General features: G+C 39.9%; 1 protein-coding gene across 1 annotated transcript in view; it reads left to right on the plus strand.

The window, feature by feature from the left end:
* SLC9A9 (solute carrier family 9 member A9) overlaps positions 1–11,650 on the plus strand; it is a 199,222-nt gene extending 187,572 nt beyond the window's left edge. The window contains exon 15 of the mRNA XM_042820768.1: positions 11,485–11,650. Within this exon, the coding sequence (XP_042676702.1) occupies positions 11,485–11,635 (151 nt within the window). The 3' untranslated portion in view covers positions 11,636–11,650. The remainder of the gene's footprint in view (positions 1–11,484) is intronic.
* The last annotated feature ends 10,886 nt before the right edge of the window (positions 11,651–22,536 follow it).

Genomic DNA, 22,536 nt, shown 5'->3' on the forward strand with positions numbered 1-22,536 from the left:
ACTTCATGCCTAGACTACAAGATAGCTTACTAAGCAGTTAGAAAAGTTTAGTGGTTTGAAGCAAATAAGTAAGAGGCTGCTCTTCCTGGGAAAACAGCTTACTGTCATGGGAAAACTTTGTACAATTGGGAAATTCCTATGTGCTGTCCTTGTCTTCCTCCATTTCCAGCTGACACAACATGCATAAATCAAGTTTTATGAACAGCTCATTTTCAATGCAGTCAAGAACCTTATCTGCAATATACTAAAAAAAACATAGAACAACCACTAACTAGCATTAATCCAGATAGATCTGTCATCCATTCCCTGGAAGCATTCAAAGCCAGGGTGGATATGGCTGGGCAGCCTGGTCTAGTGGTTGGTGACCTTGCACATAGCAGGAGGACTGAAACTAGGTAATGATTATGGTTCTTTCCAACTCAGGCCATTTTGTGGTTCACAGCAGTGACTGCAGATTCTTCATGTCCTTCAGGACCTGCACAACTCATTCAGGATCACAAGATCTCAGTAGTTTGGGTCATGGCCCTGAGATGTGACTGCTTTTAGGAGGGTGACAGCAGTGGTCAATATCCACTAAGTTTTATGTGGGTCAGGTCTACCTGAGAATGTTGGGGACGTACTCCAGATAGCCCCTTAATGTCTACATCTGGCTTTTCCTCAGAGAAACAGATGCAGACTCATTGCCACATCCACCCACACAATACTGATGCTACAGTTTGCTTAGACTGACAGCTGAATAGATCTGCCTAAAACTCATGGGAGAATTTTGCATTATTCCTTATAAGATGCTGCATACTGCTCTGAAACTGCTCTAAAACCTCCCTGAAGCACTGCTATTAGTGGTAACAAAATCTGAAGGCGCAATGCCTCGTATGACTGAATATTCATTAGAGAAGCGTTTTCAATAGTTGCAAAATTGATCATTAAACTTAGAAATTGGAAAGAATCATTCAAGAGAACTGGATTCTGTACCGAACTCAATATTTTTAATGCAATTTCTACCTCCATATATTATTCTATGAAATGTGTACTAGCAGACAAGAAAACTCATATAGAGAACTAGTGTAAAACGCAGTCATACCTTTGGATGGATTGTAAGCTATAAAACAAGTGCTCTGCTGTGTTTTTCCAGGACGGAAGTCATCACACATTGGACAAAAACTCTAGTGGACAGTCACCAGCCTATTCATCAGACTGCAATTACAGGAACATAACTATGCACTGCCTAGAGGTGGAGCATAACTCCACAGACCACCACTGAGACAGCCTTGTTCTGCCCCAGTCATCCACTGGCCTAGGACTCCAAGTCTTTCTAATTACTTAAACCTGAGCCTTGGAGTTCTAGCTCTGAATATATGCTTAAGTATGTTCAATATGTTCAGAAGCCACGCAGAAAGCATTAGAGAGCTTTTAAAAAAGAAATATTCTGTTAAAGTAATACACATTTTATAAAGTTCTATAGGAAAAGAAAATTCTTTAAAATAATTTTTTTTTTTTTTTTTTTTTTTTTTTTTTTAAATCAATGATAGAAGTTAATGTTGTCATTTGCTCTCAGTGGTCCACAACTCCACAGTTATTTAGGCTTATTAATTATTATTATTTTTGATAATTCATTACCAAGTTCAGCTGAAGTTTGATCCACAAGGTCAAATTTGAAACAAATATGAAATGGCAAGCACATTTTGACACTTGCAGTTGTCCTAAAGATTACTTTGCACGATCAAATCTGGAAATGTTTTCAGGGAAATGTTTTCTACTGTAGCTGCATAATCTGCTGTGTGCAAAATGCTATTTCACTAAGATTTTAATAAAGGTCTTCTAACACAAATTATACTAAGAGGAGAGTGTAGTCAAGTTAGTAGAAGGTTTATACTCATGGAAAGATATGAGGATTGTGCATATGATAAACTTATTGTATGATAAAAAAACAGATCCTTTCTATCAACTAACTGAATGTATTTGTGATTATAACCAGCCATAACCAGACATAAAACCCTTACAACTTTTGCATATCCAGTTACATGTTGATGAGATGATCTCTGTGGGTTGTAAAACTCACTATTTTTTGTTTAAGCAAACAGTATTACAAATGATAAGAACTCTGACAGCCAAGGAGTAATTGTAAGTTCCACAGCACATGTAGGAGCAAATACATTTATTCCTAACTGAATTTCATCATCAATAATTAATATCACAAGCTGGAAATTTTAATAAAGAAAGCAAACACGACTTCTCATTTACACTAATTTAAACGTGAGAGTAACCTTACTGAATTACCCTGGTATGAGATGGCAGCCAGACTCTCCATGAATAAAAGAATAGTTTATAACAGAACACAATGCCCAGTGATGAAAAGAATTTGGAGAATAAGTTATCAGAAATTACAAACAGCCATGTCTTTAGGTGAATTCATATAGGCTTAACACTGATTTGAATAAGAATTATTTTAATACCGCTGAATACAAAATCATCCCCAGAAGATGAAAGGGCTTTGTTCAGGGCAGCATTAATGCACAACAGCTCTCTTCCTTCAAGCAAGAAAGGAATAAAAAGGGTGTGCAATTTTTAATGCTGCCTGGGTTCAAATCTTTCAGCTTTTCTGCGCACACGTTTGGTTTTGTGGTGTATGAGCTTGTTGTGGCCTCCCCCCCCCACACACTTTCTCCTCCTTGGTGTGCAATTAAGTGCTTCCCACAGATTATGTTATAACTTACATTTTGAATTGAGCCATTCTTAGCCATTAAGCAGGAATGCATCTCCAATTATAGAAACGGAGTTAATTTACCTTACACCATCTTTGCAGGAGACAGCCCAAAGAAGGCCACCACACTTCATGATGCTTTACTCACAGCTCAGCTAAGGGGCTCAGACAGCAGCAGCCTCCACAAAAGAATTAACAGGGTAAAAGAGAGGATGCAGCCAGAGGAGAAAGAAGGGAAAGCAAAAAGGAAGAACTTTAGACGATAAAATAACGCATGGTAGGCAGAACAGCTGAATGTGGTATTGTGAATCATTGCTGTTTTAGTAGCACTATAATAACCATACTCAATTCTGACCTAAGATACAGTAAAGAGGAGAACTAAAGAACATATTTCCAGAAACAAATTTCCAGATGAGCAGTCAAATAACAATTTTCAGTCCTATATTTGATATTCTACATGCAAATGATTACAAGAGAACCTCCAGAAAGTTACCTATGCCTCCTTGCTGCATCTTTACTGTATGAAAGAAAAGATATTTTCATAGGCAGTCCTTCACATATTGCCAGGAGTCACTTGTTAGCAGAGCAAGTTATTCTTCTGGGGCAAGTAGCACTTTCTCTGTTATGCATTACTAATTAGCTCCAAGCCGAGGGTCAGGGTTAGCATAGAAGACTCACAATGCAAAAACACTGACAAAAATATTCAGAGCCATGCAAATGACTGCTGCCAGCACGGAGACAATAACTCCATTGTTCTTAAAAGTGAATTGATTTCAGAAACATCTCGGAGGGTCCAGGAAAGAATAAATGGTAACACTTTTGCAAATTCAGCTTGTTTTCCACAATTCAAGAGGGGTGGTCTTTTTTTCTTCAGTGTTTTTTTCTTCAAAAGAAGGGATGTTGAGCTGTACTCAGAGCTCAGATCCTGATATTCTAAGCAATAATTTACTGTATGCCAATCTTAATGCAGCTACCTAATTGAATAAAGCCAAGAAACACATCCTTCATCATGTTAAAAGAACTGGAACAAAGAGGCACAATAATGAGAATACACCATCTGATGATGGGTTGTGTTATTAGCTACTTAGACGTTATTAGCTACTTCTACTTTAGAAGCCCCTTTCTCCACTTCTCCTTTAATCCCTCAGCCTATAAGAATGGCCATAAAGCCTCTGCAGCTGATAGCGCATGACTCGTCTCTGCTCCTTTCCAGCTCCACAAAGGTGCCTTAGCTGCTGAAAATAGAATCCCATGATCTCCTGCCTTCAGGTACAAGACCAATGGAGAATAGCATTGGTAGCACTGCAGGGCAGTAGAAGCAACAGAGCTCTGATCTGCACTGAGGCAGTAACACCAAAGCCTGTTAGTAGTATGAAAGAACAGGTCTGCCTGTTTGCTCTTCCTGCATTGCATCATCCTCTTCCCCATGGAGGACTGGTAGGAATGAAATGCTGACATTGTCCTTGGATGCACTTCATTGCGGACCACATGGCTTGATGCTGGGAAATATTTCTTATCCGTATATTTGTTCTAATCAGCGTACAAAAAGAGACTTCATCATTAAAGGTTGTATTTGCAGCTTTTGCTTTTTGAAACCTGACAGGCAAAAAAAAAAACATTTCTTTCTTTAGGTGCCACATCACTAATTCATTCACATTGTAAAGCCACACTCGAAGGGAAACACTGAACTCATGATCTCAAAAATAAAGTTAAAAATTCACTCAATAACACAAATTTCAGTTCAACTCAGCAATATTATATCTGCAACCACTTAGAACACATTAAGCAAAGCAACCCAGAACAAGTTGGAAAGCAAAGAATTAAAGCTTAACAGTGTTATGAGCACTGTTCATTGTGAGAGAAGGAAGAAAAAAAGTCAGTGCTCTCAAACTGCACCAAGATGTAAAGGTCTGCTGTTCACCAGACTTCCTGGTCAGTCAGCAATTACTCTACCTTGCAGCCCTCAACCACTTCCATTTGATGTCATCACTTCCATTCTGCTTTATTGTTCTTACCCATCTTCTCTCCACCTGTATGCAAGGCAAAAAACACCCTAGAAAGACGTTTCTGCATGTGCCAAACAAGCTCAAATACAGAGATTCCCCAATGACACTGCTAACATTACACAACCAGCTTTTTGCTAGGAGTTCTTTGATTTAGAGATGTCTAGATTCCCAAGCAAAAAAAAAAAATTAAGAATATAGCTTGAATTGGATACAGTGAAATACATAACAGGGTTAGGTTTGAACTGGAAGACTTTCAACTTTAAGTTTCAGGCCTACTTCATCAATGTCATCAACTGTTTTATTTAATTGTTGCAACACTGGTGTCAGGCTACTGTGTTTATCTGGGAAAAAGCACTTTAGAGTTTTCCTTCTCAATTTATTTCTTGCTGACGTTTACTCAAGCAAATTTCTTTTCATATACATAAATATTCTTTCCATATACATTCTTTTCATTTCCTGAGCTCACACAGGAAACAGAACCAGGTACCGTTCCAACTTCACTTTTTGTCCAGCCTAAATCAATACATAGTCACAAGTTTATTTTCCCCTCTTTTAAAGGAACAAGAATGCTAGTTCTGGCATTAACAACCTTTGTGTTAGATTGCATTTACTTTACAAGCAAAACTTAAAGTTCACTGAGGCTGTGGGGAAAGAGCAAAGGCAGAAGCCCCTGATAGCATGCAGTCTCTCCAAACACATGCTAAAACAAAAGATTTGTCTTTAAGTTTTCCACCTGTGAGTGGGTTTAACAGATCAGACCCCATTCATCCTTAATGCTTTCCTCTTAGAAATCAGTCCTGTTTTCCAGCAAAATTTAATTTTTTTTTGGTTGTTTTTACAATGATTAAAAACTGACTGACAATTTAATGTGGGATTATTGCCTCCAACATTTATCCAGCTGCTGTTACAGGCTCAGATTTTTCTGCAAAGCAATTTTCCCAGAAGGTACAAAATTCATAGGTCACTTTAAGAGCCCTCTGCACTATGACAAATTAAACACTGAACATTTCACAGAGAATCCCAGCTTCAGCCAACAAGTCTTTTTTGTTGACCTATCCTGGAATATTCTTATTATTAAAGCAGCTTTAGGCTCTAGAAAATAAGCTGAAAATCCATTTACCTGGAAGTTCTTTCTCCAGAAATCCTTCCTGCTATAGCCCTTTAGAAAGCTGCATGAATAGTTTGACAGGGAGGGCAGATGAAGGAAGAAACTGTCATTTACACATCTACAGTTATCCATACATTTCTCTGAAATTCTTCAGCTGATTGATACAGTGAGGTTGCACTAAGCAACAACTCCTTAGCTAATATCCTTAGCTTGAAGTTAAATTTTGCCAAGCCTAATGAAGGGACCTTGCCCAGTTTTCTTACTTATTCCCAAATATATCAGCCTTTCCATTAAAAAAAAAAAACACATTTTCAACCTATTCATTCTGCATCTCAAATTTAAGAGACTGCAGGATGCCTTCCAGTATCACTATGCAAGTTCCAACTAACACGTACTTTAAAACACATACAAAAAAAAAAATGCACAGAGGAAGAAAAATCCTCAAGTCAGAAGCATAATTTAGCATGATTTAACATGACATTGCATGCAAGATGTAGCCAGTGCACTGCTCCAAGACTGTCAAAAGAAAGTTTTGGTGTGAATAACAGAGGGCACCTGGGTTATGACGTACTGCCTTGTTAACATGTTGTAAGACAGGAAAAACTAATAGCTAAATGTTTAATTTGTTAAATCTGAATAGCCTACAGCACAGGAGCCCAATCCTTGCAGTTTGCATATCAGGGTAACTCTTACAGTTACTGGTAATTTATCAATACATGACCCTCCAGACAGACTTGAAAGAAAAATTCACCATTAAAAGCTGTGAAATATAGACTGCTTATTTTGTGGTGCCTGACATCACTGTACCAGTTGGTTATATAGTTAACCAGAGAGCTAAGCCAGACTCAAGGCTGGGACTTGCATGTTTACACACAGGTTAGCAGTGCCCTGACGGTACCACCAACTGCTCTCACCATTTGTACTGCAACCTGTATACTGGATTAAGCACAATTGAATTCACACCCAAGACTGCACTTACTTTAAAACACATTTAAAGACCTCTGCAGCATGCACCTGAAGTAATTACACTCTACATCATACTAACAACCCCCATCATCTTCCCACACTTTCATTACCAAGAGGCCTCCTGGTACAAATATAGGAAGGTTCAGTAAAATGTATTAATATTGGTGGAACAACCTGGAAGAGAAAAACTCCATAACTCTTTAGCAGCTTTTAGAAAAGTACTTCCCACTTTTAGAGATGATGGTGAAAAGAAAGGAAGAATAAACTAATGAATACAATTTCCTTTTCACTGTTAGGTTAATACTACAGTACTTCATGAATCAGCATTACAAGCATTGAAAATTATCATTGATTTCAGTGCTAAAAAAATGCAGATGTCTTATTTTCTTCTTAAATAGCAGTGCATTTGCACATATATTATCATTATCACTATACAACCTCTTAAATACTTAACTAGCAAGAAAGTTACTGCTGTATCATAAATCCTCAGTACTTTCATGAAACAAAAATTGAGCATATGTTCCTCTTCAATTAACTTCTGATGAAGTTATTTTTTTTCCCGTGTTGTACATGCCTGCACAAAGGGACAAAAGTTGTTTGGTTCTGCTACCAAATTCTGCAGTTCCAGCCCTTACCTCCTGCACGTGGGCACAGCCCAGTTCCAGCCCTTACCTCCTGCAAGTGGGCACACAACTCCTACCCTCACATAACTGCTGAAAAGCTTAACTTTCATAAAGTACTTCCAACTCCTCTAACAAAGCATTAAATAATTGATTGAAAAGCAAAGTCTCGATTGACATGTAAAAACTGTTGAGAAATCAGTATTACTCTTTCACTGGTAAGCTGATGTCTGGAAAATTTTGCAATAGATTGCATTGAGATGCACAAAGATAAAGTTAACATTAATCAATTAATTTATTCAATTTTCTCATCGTCTTTCATGAAGGCAAAAGCAGATAGGAACAGTACTGTCAAGCTGTACCAAACAAACTGATTATTCAAGTCAGTTAAGGCTCCTTAGTGTCTAAATATGAAAATATACTACTTAAGACAAGGCTTGGCTTTTTTGTTTTATTATTAGTAGTAGCGTGGAATTAAAAAAAAAAAAAAAAAAATATAACTGCAGAGCAAATAACCTCCTCAGACTGGAGACAAAAACAGAACTTGATCAACCTGAAACACACTTTCTCCTGTTCTATGGCTCCTTTCCACACCTGACTCACTGGCCAAATGAAGCATGAGAAATTGTGTACCAGTGGTACTGACGTTGCGCTGCATACTGGAACACACGAGCTTCGGGCACACTCCTCTTTGACAGGCCTCCAACAAGATTCCAGCACAGTCTAACTTTAGCTTTTTGCAGTTATGCTTTCACTCCTTATTTTGCTTTCCCAACGCCTTACCAATTCACAGGAGTTGGCGGACTTCGCAGCATTGGGCAGGGGGTTTGAATGCCTGTATGTACCATCAAGTACTGCTGCTGTTGAAAGAACTGTTAAGCTTTGAAAAGAAGCAGCAGGCAAAGCTGTTAAAATACATATTTAATTCACAGCTATGATTGCACTGCAACACTAGAAACTGAGAGAAGCCAGCAGGAGATACAGCCCCTACACCCAGACACTGCAAGAAGTGTTCTGAAAATTTTGGTTCTATATATTGCTTTGAACAATGTAGAGGTGCTTAATTTTAATTACCACCAGGGTTCTGAGAGCACAGATGGATGCCTGTTAATTGAAGCTACCATGGTAAATCAAAAGAATAAATCAAATATCAGCCTCCCATGAACATTCAAAGTAAAAAATGGTAGTGAGTTTCAGAAGCAAGGAAGGAAACTGTTGTCAGTGAAAACAGCCACTGAAGATAAAAGACCTCTGCTGGGAGACAACCAGCAGTAACAGCTCTGTCTTGAGAGGAAGTAGCTTGTCAGCCCAGTCTGTAGATCAGAAGAACAGCCATAAGCCAGGGAGATGCACTGTAGGGACCGATCAATTCAGTCAGGTATTGTCTTAAATCCAGTAGCAACACAGGCAGCAATGCAAGTTACATCTCCAGAGGGAGATGCACAAAAAATTTAGTCAACGTGTATGAAACCAAAGATTACTGAGAAAGATCAGTTTTCAAGCTGTCCTGACCTCAGGCATGAAATGGGAAAGTGAAGGACAACAAAATGTGAACAGCTGGATAAATTTCCATTAACATCCTCTACTAGATTTCAACAATAGGTATTCAAATAATTCATTGTTGATTTAGCAGTCCAGTGGAGTGACAAATTCACAGCCCTGAATACTTAAATCACGAAATACTGAATATTGAAATAATTTTTGGAGACACTGCCATGTAATTTATTCAACATTAATGACATCAACTGTAAAGATTGTAAAGACTCTTGCTAGAGTCAGTACCCACAGTCATCAACATCTTGCTTGAAATATGCCAGCCAACAGCCACAGACTGTAGACACTTAATAAACACAAGCCTGAGATAAGCTGAAAAAGCCCTCACGATCTCTCCTCACACTTGGCAACATACTCAAGAAACCACCCCACTAACTGCTCTGGCACGTGCTGTGCCAGCAGAGTCCTGTAGATAGCCTCCTTGTTTTGTGCCTTTTGCTTGGTTTATTTAACAAGACAAGAGCAGTGCTGTTCACAATACACCCCAAAGCAAAACTCTCCCTGTCAGGCTATTTTATTCAGAGAACAGATGTGGCAGCTGCAGCTGAGCTGCATTACAGGATCTGGATATGAAGAGAAAGAAACCAAGGAAAACAGACTACAGATACAGAAATGGATTCACAAACAAGACAAGATTCCACAAAAACCCAACAATAACAGGCCTGTCTTAACAAGACTCATTAGTTGTGTCCTTAAAATACAAAGCCTGGGTAAACAGCAGTGCTCAGTGTAGGAAAAGACAAAGGATTCTTCGAGTGAATATTTCTAGTTACAGACAGCCTGGGAAGAACAAAATAAATAGCAAGTAATATGGATAAACATCGTACATAGGATTTGTTAATTTTTCTACGTAAGTTACTATTCTACCATAGGGAAAGATCTCATCCTGTTCATAAAATAGTTGCATGATTTTCTTTTCTGTAAGAATGGAAAAAAGTCTTCAGGGGAAAGTGGATAGATAAGGCTCAAATACAATATCATCTCAGCGTCTTCACTAGACAAAAAAGAGAAAGAAACCACCACATAAACTGCAGCACCTTATGATCCTACCAAAAAAGAATATCTGTGCAAAACTAAGCTTTTGTACAGCTATTTTAATAGTATAGGAACTCTTGAGCTATAGAAGCAAGGCTGAGAAATTACATCTATTACAAGCATTAATACATGGAGCATTAATATAGAGACCTTCAAAACCACATTGTTCCTACTGGCACTACCCATAAATATCCTCTCCAGCATGTATTAAAAATTGTCAACTGAAGAATAAGAGGAACACGTTGGTAACAAGTACACAGATCTGCAGACAACAAAATTTACTAAACAAGGAAGAGAGTCAAGGAAAAGATGGCCGAGTTTGTAATACAAAGTATAGCCAGACCTCTTCAGACCTGGAAACAGTATAAACACATCATTGCAGCCTCCTATTTAGGCTAATTAGCTCTGCTGAGGAGGAGGGTATGTTTGCAGAGGTGAAGCACAATGTTAATGCAGTTATGCTGTTTCTGAGACCCACCTCATTAAGCAGTGTACTATGTAGACACATGCAAAATGATTCTGGATAACAGCCGTTATTCCTCTTAGGTGTGCCTGTGAACAGAGATGAACTTTCACATCTGATTTTTAACATTATTTTTAAAACCTGAACAAACAAAAAAGTAACTCAAAAGGTCAAAGCCCAGAAAGACTGAAATCCCACTGATTTCTGAGTTAAAGGACAACTTAAGATATTTCCAAATATCACATCTGTAAAGCCTTTTCTCAGCTGTTTTCAATTACAAAGTTACTGCCTTCACAGAGTAAGTAGATTACCACCACACATTATTTGCTGGTCAAATATTAAATATTCTGTTTGGGGGTGTACTTTTAATGAGATATTTATGACACTCTGCAGAGCTGTGCACATCATTAGTTTCAGTTGCATCTAGATGTCTACCTATGCAATTGTGCCCACAAATCCCAGAATTAAATACTAAAACAGAAAACACACCCACGAGTACCCAAGCACTCTAATTAATTGTTCTTGCCTTAGGCTCAGTCTGAAGCCCAGTTGCAGATGGCTTCCAAATTTCAATTATTAACAGGAAAAAAAAAAAAACTTTACTTCTTAGCCTATCCTGTCAGCTTCCCCACATCCCATTAACTACTTACAAGCTGCAGAGCACTGGCAAACTCAAAGCAATGCTGGGGCAAGAACTCCCATGGGAAAAGCAACTCAGAAGATGTCGCTGCTTCACTCCTGGGATTATGAACACATTTTAACTGCTGCCAAACACAGTCCTTAAAGCAAGGGACAAACTTGGTGCTCTAATTAGTAGGCTATGAAGCCAAAGTCCTTTTACTTCCCCTCCCCCTGTGCTATACTTTTTTTTTTTTTTTTTTTTTTTTTTTAAGTCCTGTCCCAGTTTTAAGTAGTAATTTGAGATATTGGAAGTCAAGACAGTACCTCTTTAAAACCCACTTTAGACTGATTGCTAGAAAAAAAATTCTATTAAGAAAGGAATTGACCTACATTTCCTGCTCTCCCCATAGGTGCTCCAGCAGCTTGGCTATCTACAGACTGCAGTACTGTTCAGTATCCTTGGGAATAAACAAAGCATCTGCCCAGTTTGCACACCTGACCTGGCTTTCAAGAGAAGCAGGAGTTGATATACAGCTTAGCCCTACCACTTTCAAGGGGTAGCAAGGCACCTCCCCATCCAGCCTGCCAGAGACTGTCTTGCTCAGCCCTTCCCTCCCACTACAGAGAAGTGTCACATCTTCACATACAAAGCAGACAGGCACAAGCAGGGAAAAGGAAGAGAAGCTGGAGCTGTGTGAAATGTAGGGTTACTGTAGAGGATGCGAACTGCAGCTTTGAAGATGACCAAGCTTGCTGTAGTGCAGTTCTATTCCTCCCACATCTTATATATTTCTGCATAACCCAGAACACCTCTGAGTTCCTGAGAAACACCATTCCTGGTCTCTGCATTGCAGTAATTTGTTTGTTTCACCCTTTTTCTCTAATATATGTCAGGCTTCTTCCAATAAGCCAGTAGCCAAAAAGTAAAATGTACTTCTCCCTCCCTGTTTCTATCGAGTTCTCTTATAAGCCAGCCACTCTTCCTACAGACTAACCCCCTAATACCAAGCAGTGAAGATCCTGAAGGTCCACAGTATCCTTCTAAGAACTCCAGAGGAAGTAACTAAAGCACTAATTCATGGCTGCAAGAGAGCAGATCGCAGACAGCTCACAAATAGGATAGACATCAATAATGGGGATCATTCCAGGGATCTAGTTAAGCTATAAGAAAATTGGCCAGAGACAGTTTCCAACCCCAATTAGATCAACTGAAATTACATACTGGAAACCAATGCTCAGTACTCAAAACTTCAGCTAAAATTACTAATCTAGTACTAATGGGAAAAAAAGCACATATGCCCACTGTTGAGTATCAGCCTGCTTGCAAAAGCAAAAATCCAAACAATGAACATAAATATAGGCAAAGAGAAGTAATCTTGCTTACCAATTAAAAGATCATTTGCATAATCACCATCTGGAATTCAAATGTATTTTCTCCCCTTTAGCAAATGGAGAGAACCTTTCCCTCTGAACAGAGTGAATATGCCTTCAATGGCTATTAACTTCTTGCTTTGAGTTAGATCTAGAATGATCTCTACTTACTAAATCAACATTAAATCAATTCCAAATATGCTCTCAGATGGGACTGTTCTTACCTGATTGCTGTCATTATTGTTAGTCTTCTGTTTCTTTTACTTATTCTGAATCTTATCTTTTCTATTAGGCATGGATAAGTTTTTCACAGATGTCAGCAACAATATAGTGGAAAAAGTCATTAAAAAGCATCACCCAAAAGCATCATCCAAAAGTGCCAAGTCACAAAGCCCAACAAGTCCTTCTAGCTTCTGGACACGGAACCCAAAATGTAAGCCCTGATTCTCAGTCTACACTCAGCTCTTAACAATGAGAATGAACTTTCCATAATGTCCATCGTGCAAGAACTGAAGGATTATTCCACAGGAGACTGCAAGCAAGTTATTTGCTGTAGGAAAGCAGTGAGCATCATCTCTCTAGATGAGTCATAATAGGCACTGATAAGGCAATCTGTTGCAGTGGTACTCTAACCCCATACTCAACCTGCATTTCCATTCTGAGAACTAAGTTGTTTTACCTCTTCAGTTTAGAATTGTCCAAGGCCAAAAGGCCTGCATTTGCTGACTTCAAACCCCATTTTTGAAATTACATCCCTATGACATCAGCTAACCACGTACATGTAGATTAAACTGTATTTAATAAGCTATATGGTAAACAAATCCATACATGTCATGTCACTCCTGCTGGATGAATTACTGTAAAGGGCACTTGCAAGAAATCAAGTCAGCTGTGCAGTTATTACTCAATAGCTTTGTGAGTAAAATTCAATTTTACAAGCCTAGCTTAACTCCTACGTATGTGTGTGTATGTATATATATATATATATATATATTTCTCTTTTTCAATACAAATGACAAGATTATTTCAATAGCTAGAAATACCTAGGCCTTCTCAAGAGATGAGTTCAACCCAGCAATTCTTTTGTGTCCCCTTCAGGTTTAACAGTGTTTCAAAAGAATAGAATTATTTATTTTGAACAGATATTAACCCTCTCATGAGCCTATTACAAAGAAATCAGATATTAACACTAGATACCTTACCAAGTATAGTCCATTCATTGCAAGTCAAGTATCCTCAATTAATTCCTCACCTGAAGTGTTTTCATATTCAGTACATTAGAACAGGTTTATTCAGATGCTGTCATTCAAAATAACCTTTCTAGTAAAGGAAGCCTCAGCAGTTAAGCTTCTCGAAAAGACTGATGTTGCCCCGCTGAGATAGCTTGGTACTTTCAAATGCTTTGGAAATCACACTTATTACTTAAAGAGTAGTTATTCACATTGCTCTTCACCTACAAATACACATCATACGAATACAAATACAGTAAAAGGTAGTTGCAAAGCGTGTACAGGCTTTTATATTGGAAAACCTCAACACCGTATAAAAAGCCATGTGTCTTTAGGCTTTACAAATGAAAGAGAAAGTTTGCTGAAGTTCAAGCTACTTTGCTCAAAAAAGTATTACACAAAGAGCTGCAGAATCAAGTTTCAAAGCAGATAAGTAGAATTTAAAAAAATAAAGTTAGGGACTAAAAATAAGAACTTTTAGCCTTAGTACAAGATAAAGAAAATCAGAATTTATTATAACGCAAGTACTGAAATACCACAGACCTATATAACGCATTTGGATTTGAACTGGAGCCCAGTTCTGGAACATATGCTAGATTTGATTTAGTGCACATTAAGTAGATTACCGATATAGTCTAGTTCATGCGATTTACAACTGTGAGAGCCTGATGATAAGTAGAAAACAAATTATACAAGTTTATTACACTCTTTCACTGATACCAATGAGTGATTATAATGGGAGTTATAATCACAGAAGACTAGGAGAGGTGGACAGACAACCACATTGCTGGTTCAGCATCCAGAAACACAGCAGATGTCCCTCGTAGTGATGAGGTACATTATGCACACAGGGTTGTCTGAAGAGTTCTGTCATGGCACTACGCTGGGCTTCCCTCTCCTGAAGTTGATCTACATACTCAACTTTGCAACTCATCAACTCCATCATGGAACGCTTTCAATCAGGGCAGCACGCCACACAAATAAAGAGCCCGAACTGAGCAGATGGCTGTTGATTCTTAGAAGATTGTGTTCCTGCGTCTGGTGCTCAAGATGCATTCAAGACTATTTGAATTCACAGAAATTTGGTTTCGCACTGTTCATTAGGCTGCCATAGATGGTCGGTACCTCTCTGTCAGCCAGAAACAGCTTTATTCCACAGTTGTATTCCATAATCATTTTTTTTTCCTTCCATACCACTCCCAATGATCTTGGTTATTTATAATGCTGGGAGGGTGTAGAGCACATCGTGTGGCTGCCTTGAACCCTACTAACAAATCAGCTTGAAAGAAATGCTAATCCTTTCTGGAAACTGCTCATGCTAGAAATTTCCAAGGCAAAGAATCCATAAATCAGTGCTTCTCTAAGAACAGAAGTGATTACACAAGATTCCAATTTCATTATTCAAAGGAAAACACTTGATGTAAAGATCTGCACATTACCAGAATCAAGTTACACTGTTTTAAGAGTAAAAGAAACCTATCAAGGCAATAGTATCTATCCTCTTAAACACTCATTATTCTAGAATATTAACTTCATAAACATCCTGCTTAGAAGCTGCACATTTGGGGCAGTGTCTGTGAAAAACTGATTCTTGATATCACAGCTTCTCTTGGGGAGTTTTGCTAATTTTGAGATTCTTTAAATTAGATTTTATTATTACTGTCAATTACAGCCCACTAATACCTTTGATCATCACTTCTGTACTAGAAACAGATATTGCATCTGAATTCCTAAATGAGCACATTGAGAGTTTTCTGAAAGCTCAAAGAAAAAAAAAAAATGCTTTTCAGAGGAAATTCATCTTTTGCTTGCCAAGGGGATCTCAGCCTCAGACAGGATTGAGTTGAAGATGCTGATTAGGCAGCTGGCACCAGAAGCTCACACAGTGCTTTTCTTCTCCTCTGCTGAGTCTCCCTGGGCAGCCCCTTCAGGCACAGTGAGGAACGTCCATTGCTCAGTGGAGAGCAGGAATCCCAGTTAAAATTTACTTAGTTGCAGTCATTTGATGTAGAAAATAATGGTATTGTACAATCAAAGGTGCATCACAAAAGCACCTTTTTTCGTGATGGGCAACATGCATGCAGTAGGAGTGGGTTTCACATATTCCTGGATAGATATACTTGGATTTGGCATTAGTACAAATCTGATAAACATCCAGAAATATTCACCCTTCAATGAACTGATAGGGCCATTCATTTTTCAGCCCCATCAAATAACCAGCTGATTTTGCTATATCATCCACTGAACATTTCTACTCCCCATCAGAACTGAACATCCCACTGAAATAGAGGCACTCAGTAAAATCAAATGCATTGTCTAATGAGTCAGTGCATGGCCCATTACAGCTGAAGCCTTGCCTCTCATTTTGCATTCTGAAATGCAAGGCATTTTGTGATGAATATATTTAAGAATAAAATACACAATCAAATCTGAATCCTGATTCAGAGCAATAACGGAAGTATCTTTAACCATTTCTCTCAGTCAATCTGCATATTAAAGGCTCTTTTCAGGGTTTTAACAGCAAGAAAAAAAGACAGCAAGCATATTTCAATACCAAAAAAAAAAGTTCTTCCCCTACCCACATGTCAGTCATATGGACAGCCAACGCTGTAGAGAGGGAACAAGGTGCGAGCTGCATCTCCCCCTCTTCACAGCCTGGTTTGCTCATTCTGCCTAGGAGATTCTGGCACAAACATTTCCTCTTGTCCAAAGAGATATTTCTAGCACCAACTACCTGATAGCAGCCAGACTGAGCTGCTCCTTAGGAAAACCTTGAGGTTATTACTTAACTGGATCACAGACTGTAATCCATTACTGAAACAAATATTGCAAGTGAACCTGATAAATCAACTCTTTAGCTGGATGCATCCACTCCCTAAGCAGTTGCAGCTCTTTCCAACTTCACTGTATTGACTTTCTGACAAGAGATATCACTGCAGTGAAATCATGATGAAGCAGCAGATAAGAAAGTAAGACTGCCAGATAAGCAACATGAATCCTTACACTGCCCCAGAAATAACAGTAGCATTCAGGAAACTTATTGCTTCCACAGAGGAAGAAAAGTAGCTGAAGTACTGCTGGAAACACACAGCAAAATTTCCCCTTAGTTCCTTGTAAAGCAGGCTAGATCACGTTACATTCCTGGTAGGACTAAAAAGTGTTTCACTGCCCCCAAAAGCTGCTCACTTGCAAACGCTATCCCCACTGCATGGGCACAGATGACTGCACAGCTCTACAAGGTGGGAGATGTTTTGAAACAACCACATGCTGGAGATGCTTCTAGGATGCAGCAAATACCAAGGCATAAATGGCTCTATAGTAGAGTAAGGCACAGTTCAAAGGGGCATGGACAGCAACACTCTGAAGAAAGCCAAACATCCAGGAAAAAGTTAAGGTTACATATACGTGCAATGCGGTAAAGCTATGAAAAGTACAGCAACTACAGCATAGTAGCAAAGTCCAAGGCTGCAGCAATAATGTAGCAAACGTAGCAGCTGTGGATACCAGAAACAAAGGAAAGACTCTGCTTACCTTTAGAAGGCCTCAAGTACACAGGGATCTCCAGCAAGATACCTTCACCTCCACTGTGAACCCTTAAAAGAGGTCTGGGTGAATCCTGGCTCCACCCCTTCCAGTCACTCAGGTACATTGCATGCACCTGAGCACCCCAGGGTTGGCCCTGCCCTCCCACCAAGTGCTCAATCAGCTTTTCAGGCCGTGACTCAGTATCTCTACTACAACATCTGAAAGCAATTATTGGAGATTTCAACCCCACTTCAGGGAGTGGGAGCATTAGACTTCACAGTTTAACAAAAAGGAGAAAGAGTTACTATGCAAAACGCTTCATTAAAAGAATAAGATGAGAAATCTATACAAAGAGAATATTTGCCAGCTCTTCATCTAGCCTCCATTACAAACCCAAAGTGAGCTGTGTCCACACCTCAACTCCCAGCCCTCACCTTCAGAAATTTTTTTTTTATTTTTATTTGGCTGCCTAATAGGATCTTACTCTTACACACACAAATGGAAGTGATCTTAATGTCTGTTCCTCCAACACCACATCTTGTGTGTGGCCTCCTAATGCACCCTCCACTCCATGAGGATTTACATCAACATAGGAAATACTCCCTTTCCTATCTAAATTACCTTAGATACAGTTTCTCTCTTTTACTCAATAGGAGTTTATGTGAGAATTATGTGTCTATGAGTTAAGACTGTATTCTAGCTTTAAGGCAATAATATTTTTTACTTAGTATAGTTCTCAAATTAATAGTAAGTTAAATCAATGGGCTAAAGAGCCCCATGTGCATGATTATCTCATGCTTCTTCAGCCACTGAGCAACCTCTCATACTTCAACACCTGCCCATGTTCCATACATCCATAAGGCTGCCAGTGCACTGCACTTTTTGTCACATTACAATTCAGTGGATGCAAACAATATGTTGCTTTCCCTGAAGTACTAGAGAGTTGAGTTAGAAAGAGTAACAGCTTTGTATAATGAGATATTTAATATTTAAGTGAGAATGATCAGCTCTGAAACTAACTTTTTAGACAATAATATGGTCTGTTCTGTCAGGCACATTATCATCTCCTCACTGCCCCACTTGTTCACTGGCTCTCAGAGCACCCAACACAGGCTGGTGTTGCAGGTTGCTACCGCACGTGCTCATGGTCAGCCACTGTATATCATTTGGTTATCATGGGATACTCCCTTCTCCCTGCCTATTTAAATGGAAAGCAAAGTATTGATACTGACACTTAACTCCAGGCACTAACAGCCTCTAAAGACAGCACTGGGGAGCCCTTCCCTCTCCTCTGAGCATTTTACATGTGAGGTAGGTAAGAAATAATACTGGGCTTCTTGATTTAGCTTCAGTAACCTCATGCAGAAGAATTGCTGGGAACACTTGAGACAGCACTTCTGTTCTTTAAAACGGTTAACTGAGCCATTTTGAGAGTTTTTAAACACAAACCATTTTAAATGCATCGTCTGCTTGCACAGCTAGCTCCTCTTTCTCTGAAGTTATGTTTAGCTTTCTCTTTTTTCCTTATTTCACCTTTCCACAGGGTGAAATTCAACAGCTACCTAGAAAGCTGTTACATACTATCCGTACACAAAAACCAAGATCATCCAAGGATCCAGTGCAAGACTGATTTGTGCCCAGTTCATTGTTTCAACAAAGAATAAAAAATTATCAGGACACACATTCACAGTGGTCAGGGCAGTCAGTAAACTATCAGCTGAGCCCCCCCACACATTCTCAGCATCTCCCATGTAAACATCGGTAAAACAAAATGGGCCATTATTAGGCACAGTACCAAAGCCTGAAGCCTGCAGTAAGGAAAAAGTCCATCAGTTTCTTGATATGATTTAAGGAACCTGTTGAAGTACACAAGCTCTGTCATAATAAAAACTGGCAACTGGGAAGAATTAAACTTCAAAATAGTCTTTATTTATGTGAAAGTGACAAAGATAAGTGGCGGGTTACAACTCACAGCAAGGCTTTTACCTCAAATTATTAATTACAGGAGAACTAATTAAGCAGCAAGGAGTCTGATCACCTACAGAGGCTGCATGACAAGTGAGGAGATGAGAGCTCACCTGCACAAGAAGACAGCAATGTCACAGCAGCTATCTCAGCTAACAGAGCAAGGGGAAAGGCAGACTTTTAGTAATTTACCTGGGGCAGGACTGCCTTTCCTCTAAACAGCTCCACAGCCAGTCTCAATAGGACTTACAACAGCAAGGAAATGCATGTATGTTTTTCTTTCTTCAGTCAGTACATGTTTGTGTGAGGAACAATTGATTCCAAAGGCTCTCCTTACCTGTAGGACAATTAGTTCAGTTGTAGCACATCCCTGAAGAGACGAAGATAAGCAGAAGGATGTGTGTGTGTGTGTGTGTGTGTGTGTGTGTGTGTGTGTGTGTAGTACCAAGCAGGACATGGCAGTGCCACACAACCAGCAGCAGTGTGCTGGTGGATCATGGTGCAAACAGGAGCTCAAAGATGCACGCCCAGAGCCCCAGTCCTGCACCCCAGCTTCTCAGGCCAGCAGCACCTTCCTGCCATTTCATGGGGCCTGCAGCCAACAGCCCTCAGACATCGCTGTTCCAAAGGGCCCCAGCTCCCAGCAAGCAGAGCTCTTATCATAAGTCTCCATCCCTTTCAGAACTCACTCAACTACAGCAAGTTTTTATGCCACATTACCTCACATTAACATATCCACAGTCTCGCTGTCTTCAGGCTTCAGCCCCTCAGTTACCAGAGCAAAACAGCACCCTCGCAGCCCCTGGCACTCCTCTCCTCAGTCCAGGTTAGGCTGCACTCCCAGACACACTCCACCTTCACCCACAGACTTCACCAGATTAGCACCCCATAGCACAGCCATCCTCACCCACCCCACTGCCACAGCACAGTCACCCCAGCTTACCTCCATCACAGCAAGGCATCACATGAGCTTCTCCTCATGCAGCAGCTTCTCCTGGGAAGTGCAGGGTTCTGTGTATCCATCTTGCTCCTCATTTCTTGTTTCTCTGCAGTCAAGAAACAGCTGTGTCCCAGCCAATGCACTTTGAAGGTTTACCATGCCTTCTACAACACACCTGGGCACAGCAGCCTCGCCACCTCCATTCCTCTGGTAAGGCACAGAAGCCCACTGCACCAGACCTCAGGGCAGCTCTTAATCACCTTCCCGCCAATTTCCAGCAGTCCAGAGGCTGCAACAAATACCCCCAACCCTTTCTTCTTAGAGGGGCCAAATCCTGATCACCCTAAAAAACAATTTCATTCCAGTCAAGAGAAGCACCACCCAACACTTTCCCTCTCCAGAGACGTCCCTGAGGAAGACTGCTACCCTCTCCCCTGCTGGGCCTGGTACTCAGCCAGCTGCCACCTATCAGGCTAATGGTGTAGGGCAGCCCTGAAATGAGTGCAGCTGGGCCAGCCCCTGCAGCCAGCACGACACAGACACACATGGACACAAATAAAAGGTGGGGGAAGGGAAGACTTCTGGTTTTCTCCCATTTTCCCGAAAGACTGTTCACGAGGCAAAAGTGTTAAGCAGCAGGTCTCCTCAATTTCTTCAGGTGGTCCTTCTCCACTTGCACTTGATTCCTAACTAGTGCTTCTGTGAAACTGCATCCAAAGGTTGAGGTTACTTCTCTGGCACAATACTAGATAAAACATTTATTTATTAAAGCATCTTAGGTTGAAGGGTGTGTGAGATGGGCCCTATCAGGAGGTTTCCTGGATTAAGCAATGTAGCAGATCTCCTCTGGACAGTGGCCACAGCATTAAACATTTATGCTGAGTATTTTCACCTCTTCTGAGCATGAGAGAATGTGGGATTAGGGACTAGATGTTAAACTCCTACAAAATAAAAGTGTTAAGGTCAGCACTGGCTGTGTCTTCCTCATTCCTACAGTGAAACCAAGGAATACACGTAACTCTTTCGCACCACTTCTAGATTACTGCTGTAGCAAAATCTTTTTGTAATGAATACCCTTTATCACTGCCAGCACTGCTGCTCTAAACTGGAGCTATAGCCAGCAGAGCAGGTGAAAAGCACATCACACCGCAGAGATCAGCATCCTTCAAGGCCCAGCTCTGCTCTGGCAGTCAGAGCTCCATGGGTGAAAGACATCGCATATGTCCAGTCACCCCAAGACAGCACCGATGGAGTAGTACGTATTGTATTTTATGAGAAGAAGAGGACTAGCAGATATAAGGAGTGTCCTGAGGAGTCAGTCACCAACACACAAAGTCAGTAGTTTAAGAACACCCGCTCGCTGACTGTGTCCAGTTTTAGTCAATGGATCAGATAATGTGAGACTTAAAGGTTTCAATATCAGAGCAGTACAGTAAGCATCCATAGAAACAACCAGTGGCTAACAATCAAATACTGAAAATGACTCTGGAAGTTATATGAACTCTAGCTACGTCCCTTTTCCATTTTACAACTACTGTGATAAAATGTTATGAGACACACATGGCTTGAAACAGATAATTACTGATAATCCTGGCTGGTGGGAGAAGCAACCATCTGACAGATGGAAAATAGGAAGGTGACAAGAATTTAGCAGACACGGGTGCTTCCTAAGAATTCATGCATTGAAGTCTGAATAAACATTTAGACAAAAGGTCAACAATTCTATTTCTATCTAAACCCAAAACAAATTAGGAAACCAAAAGTATTCAAATAATTATGAAAACTATTCCCATTTGAAATTCATCTTAATATAAATCGGGAAATCTGAAACTGTCAGCACTGGAAGTGAGGAACTCATTCCACGCACAGTGATTAATAACAAATGGTTACAGCACACAGCATCAGCACACTTCATTTTACATACTCTAAGTTTTATCCTCTCTGCTTTCAGCATGCAAATGCCTTTGTTCATCCTTGTCTGACCTTGTTTCATTGTATCATTTGCTTCTTTCCATTTTCCTTAACAGCGTCTCTTCCTTCTTAGAGAAAAAAAACAACTTCTGGTAGGCTCTGCTTTGCATTCCTTTCCTTTCTTCCAAATGAATTTATTTGCCTCTGCTCTCCTCTCTATTGCTCATGGGTAAAACAAGGGACATTGCTGGTCTCAGTGTTCTAATTGTGAATTTTTCCACAGACTTGCTAACCATTTTGCTGCTGGCCCTTTGAAACAGCTGAGCAGCAGCCAACAAGAAGTTTATGTAACATAATTAGCGATCGGGGGACAGTTGTGCCAAAGCATCGTGGTACACCATCAGGACAGCAATAGATTGCTCAGGGACCATGCAGTCTTCCAAGGCCCACAAGGATAAAGCTTGGAGTAACCTGGTTTGACCCCGATCTAAGCAAAAGTTTGGACCTGAAACATTCTGAGT

This window comes from Centrocercus urophasianus, unplaced genomic scaffold (assembly GCF_019232065.1).
Source record: "Centrocercus urophasianus isolate 14NV4802_14NV808 unplaced genomic scaffold, USGS_Curo_1.0 seq_19, whole genome shotgun sequence".
Lineage (NCBI taxonomy): Eukaryota > Metazoa > Chordata > Aves > Galliformes > Phasianidae > Centrocercus > Centrocercus urophasianus.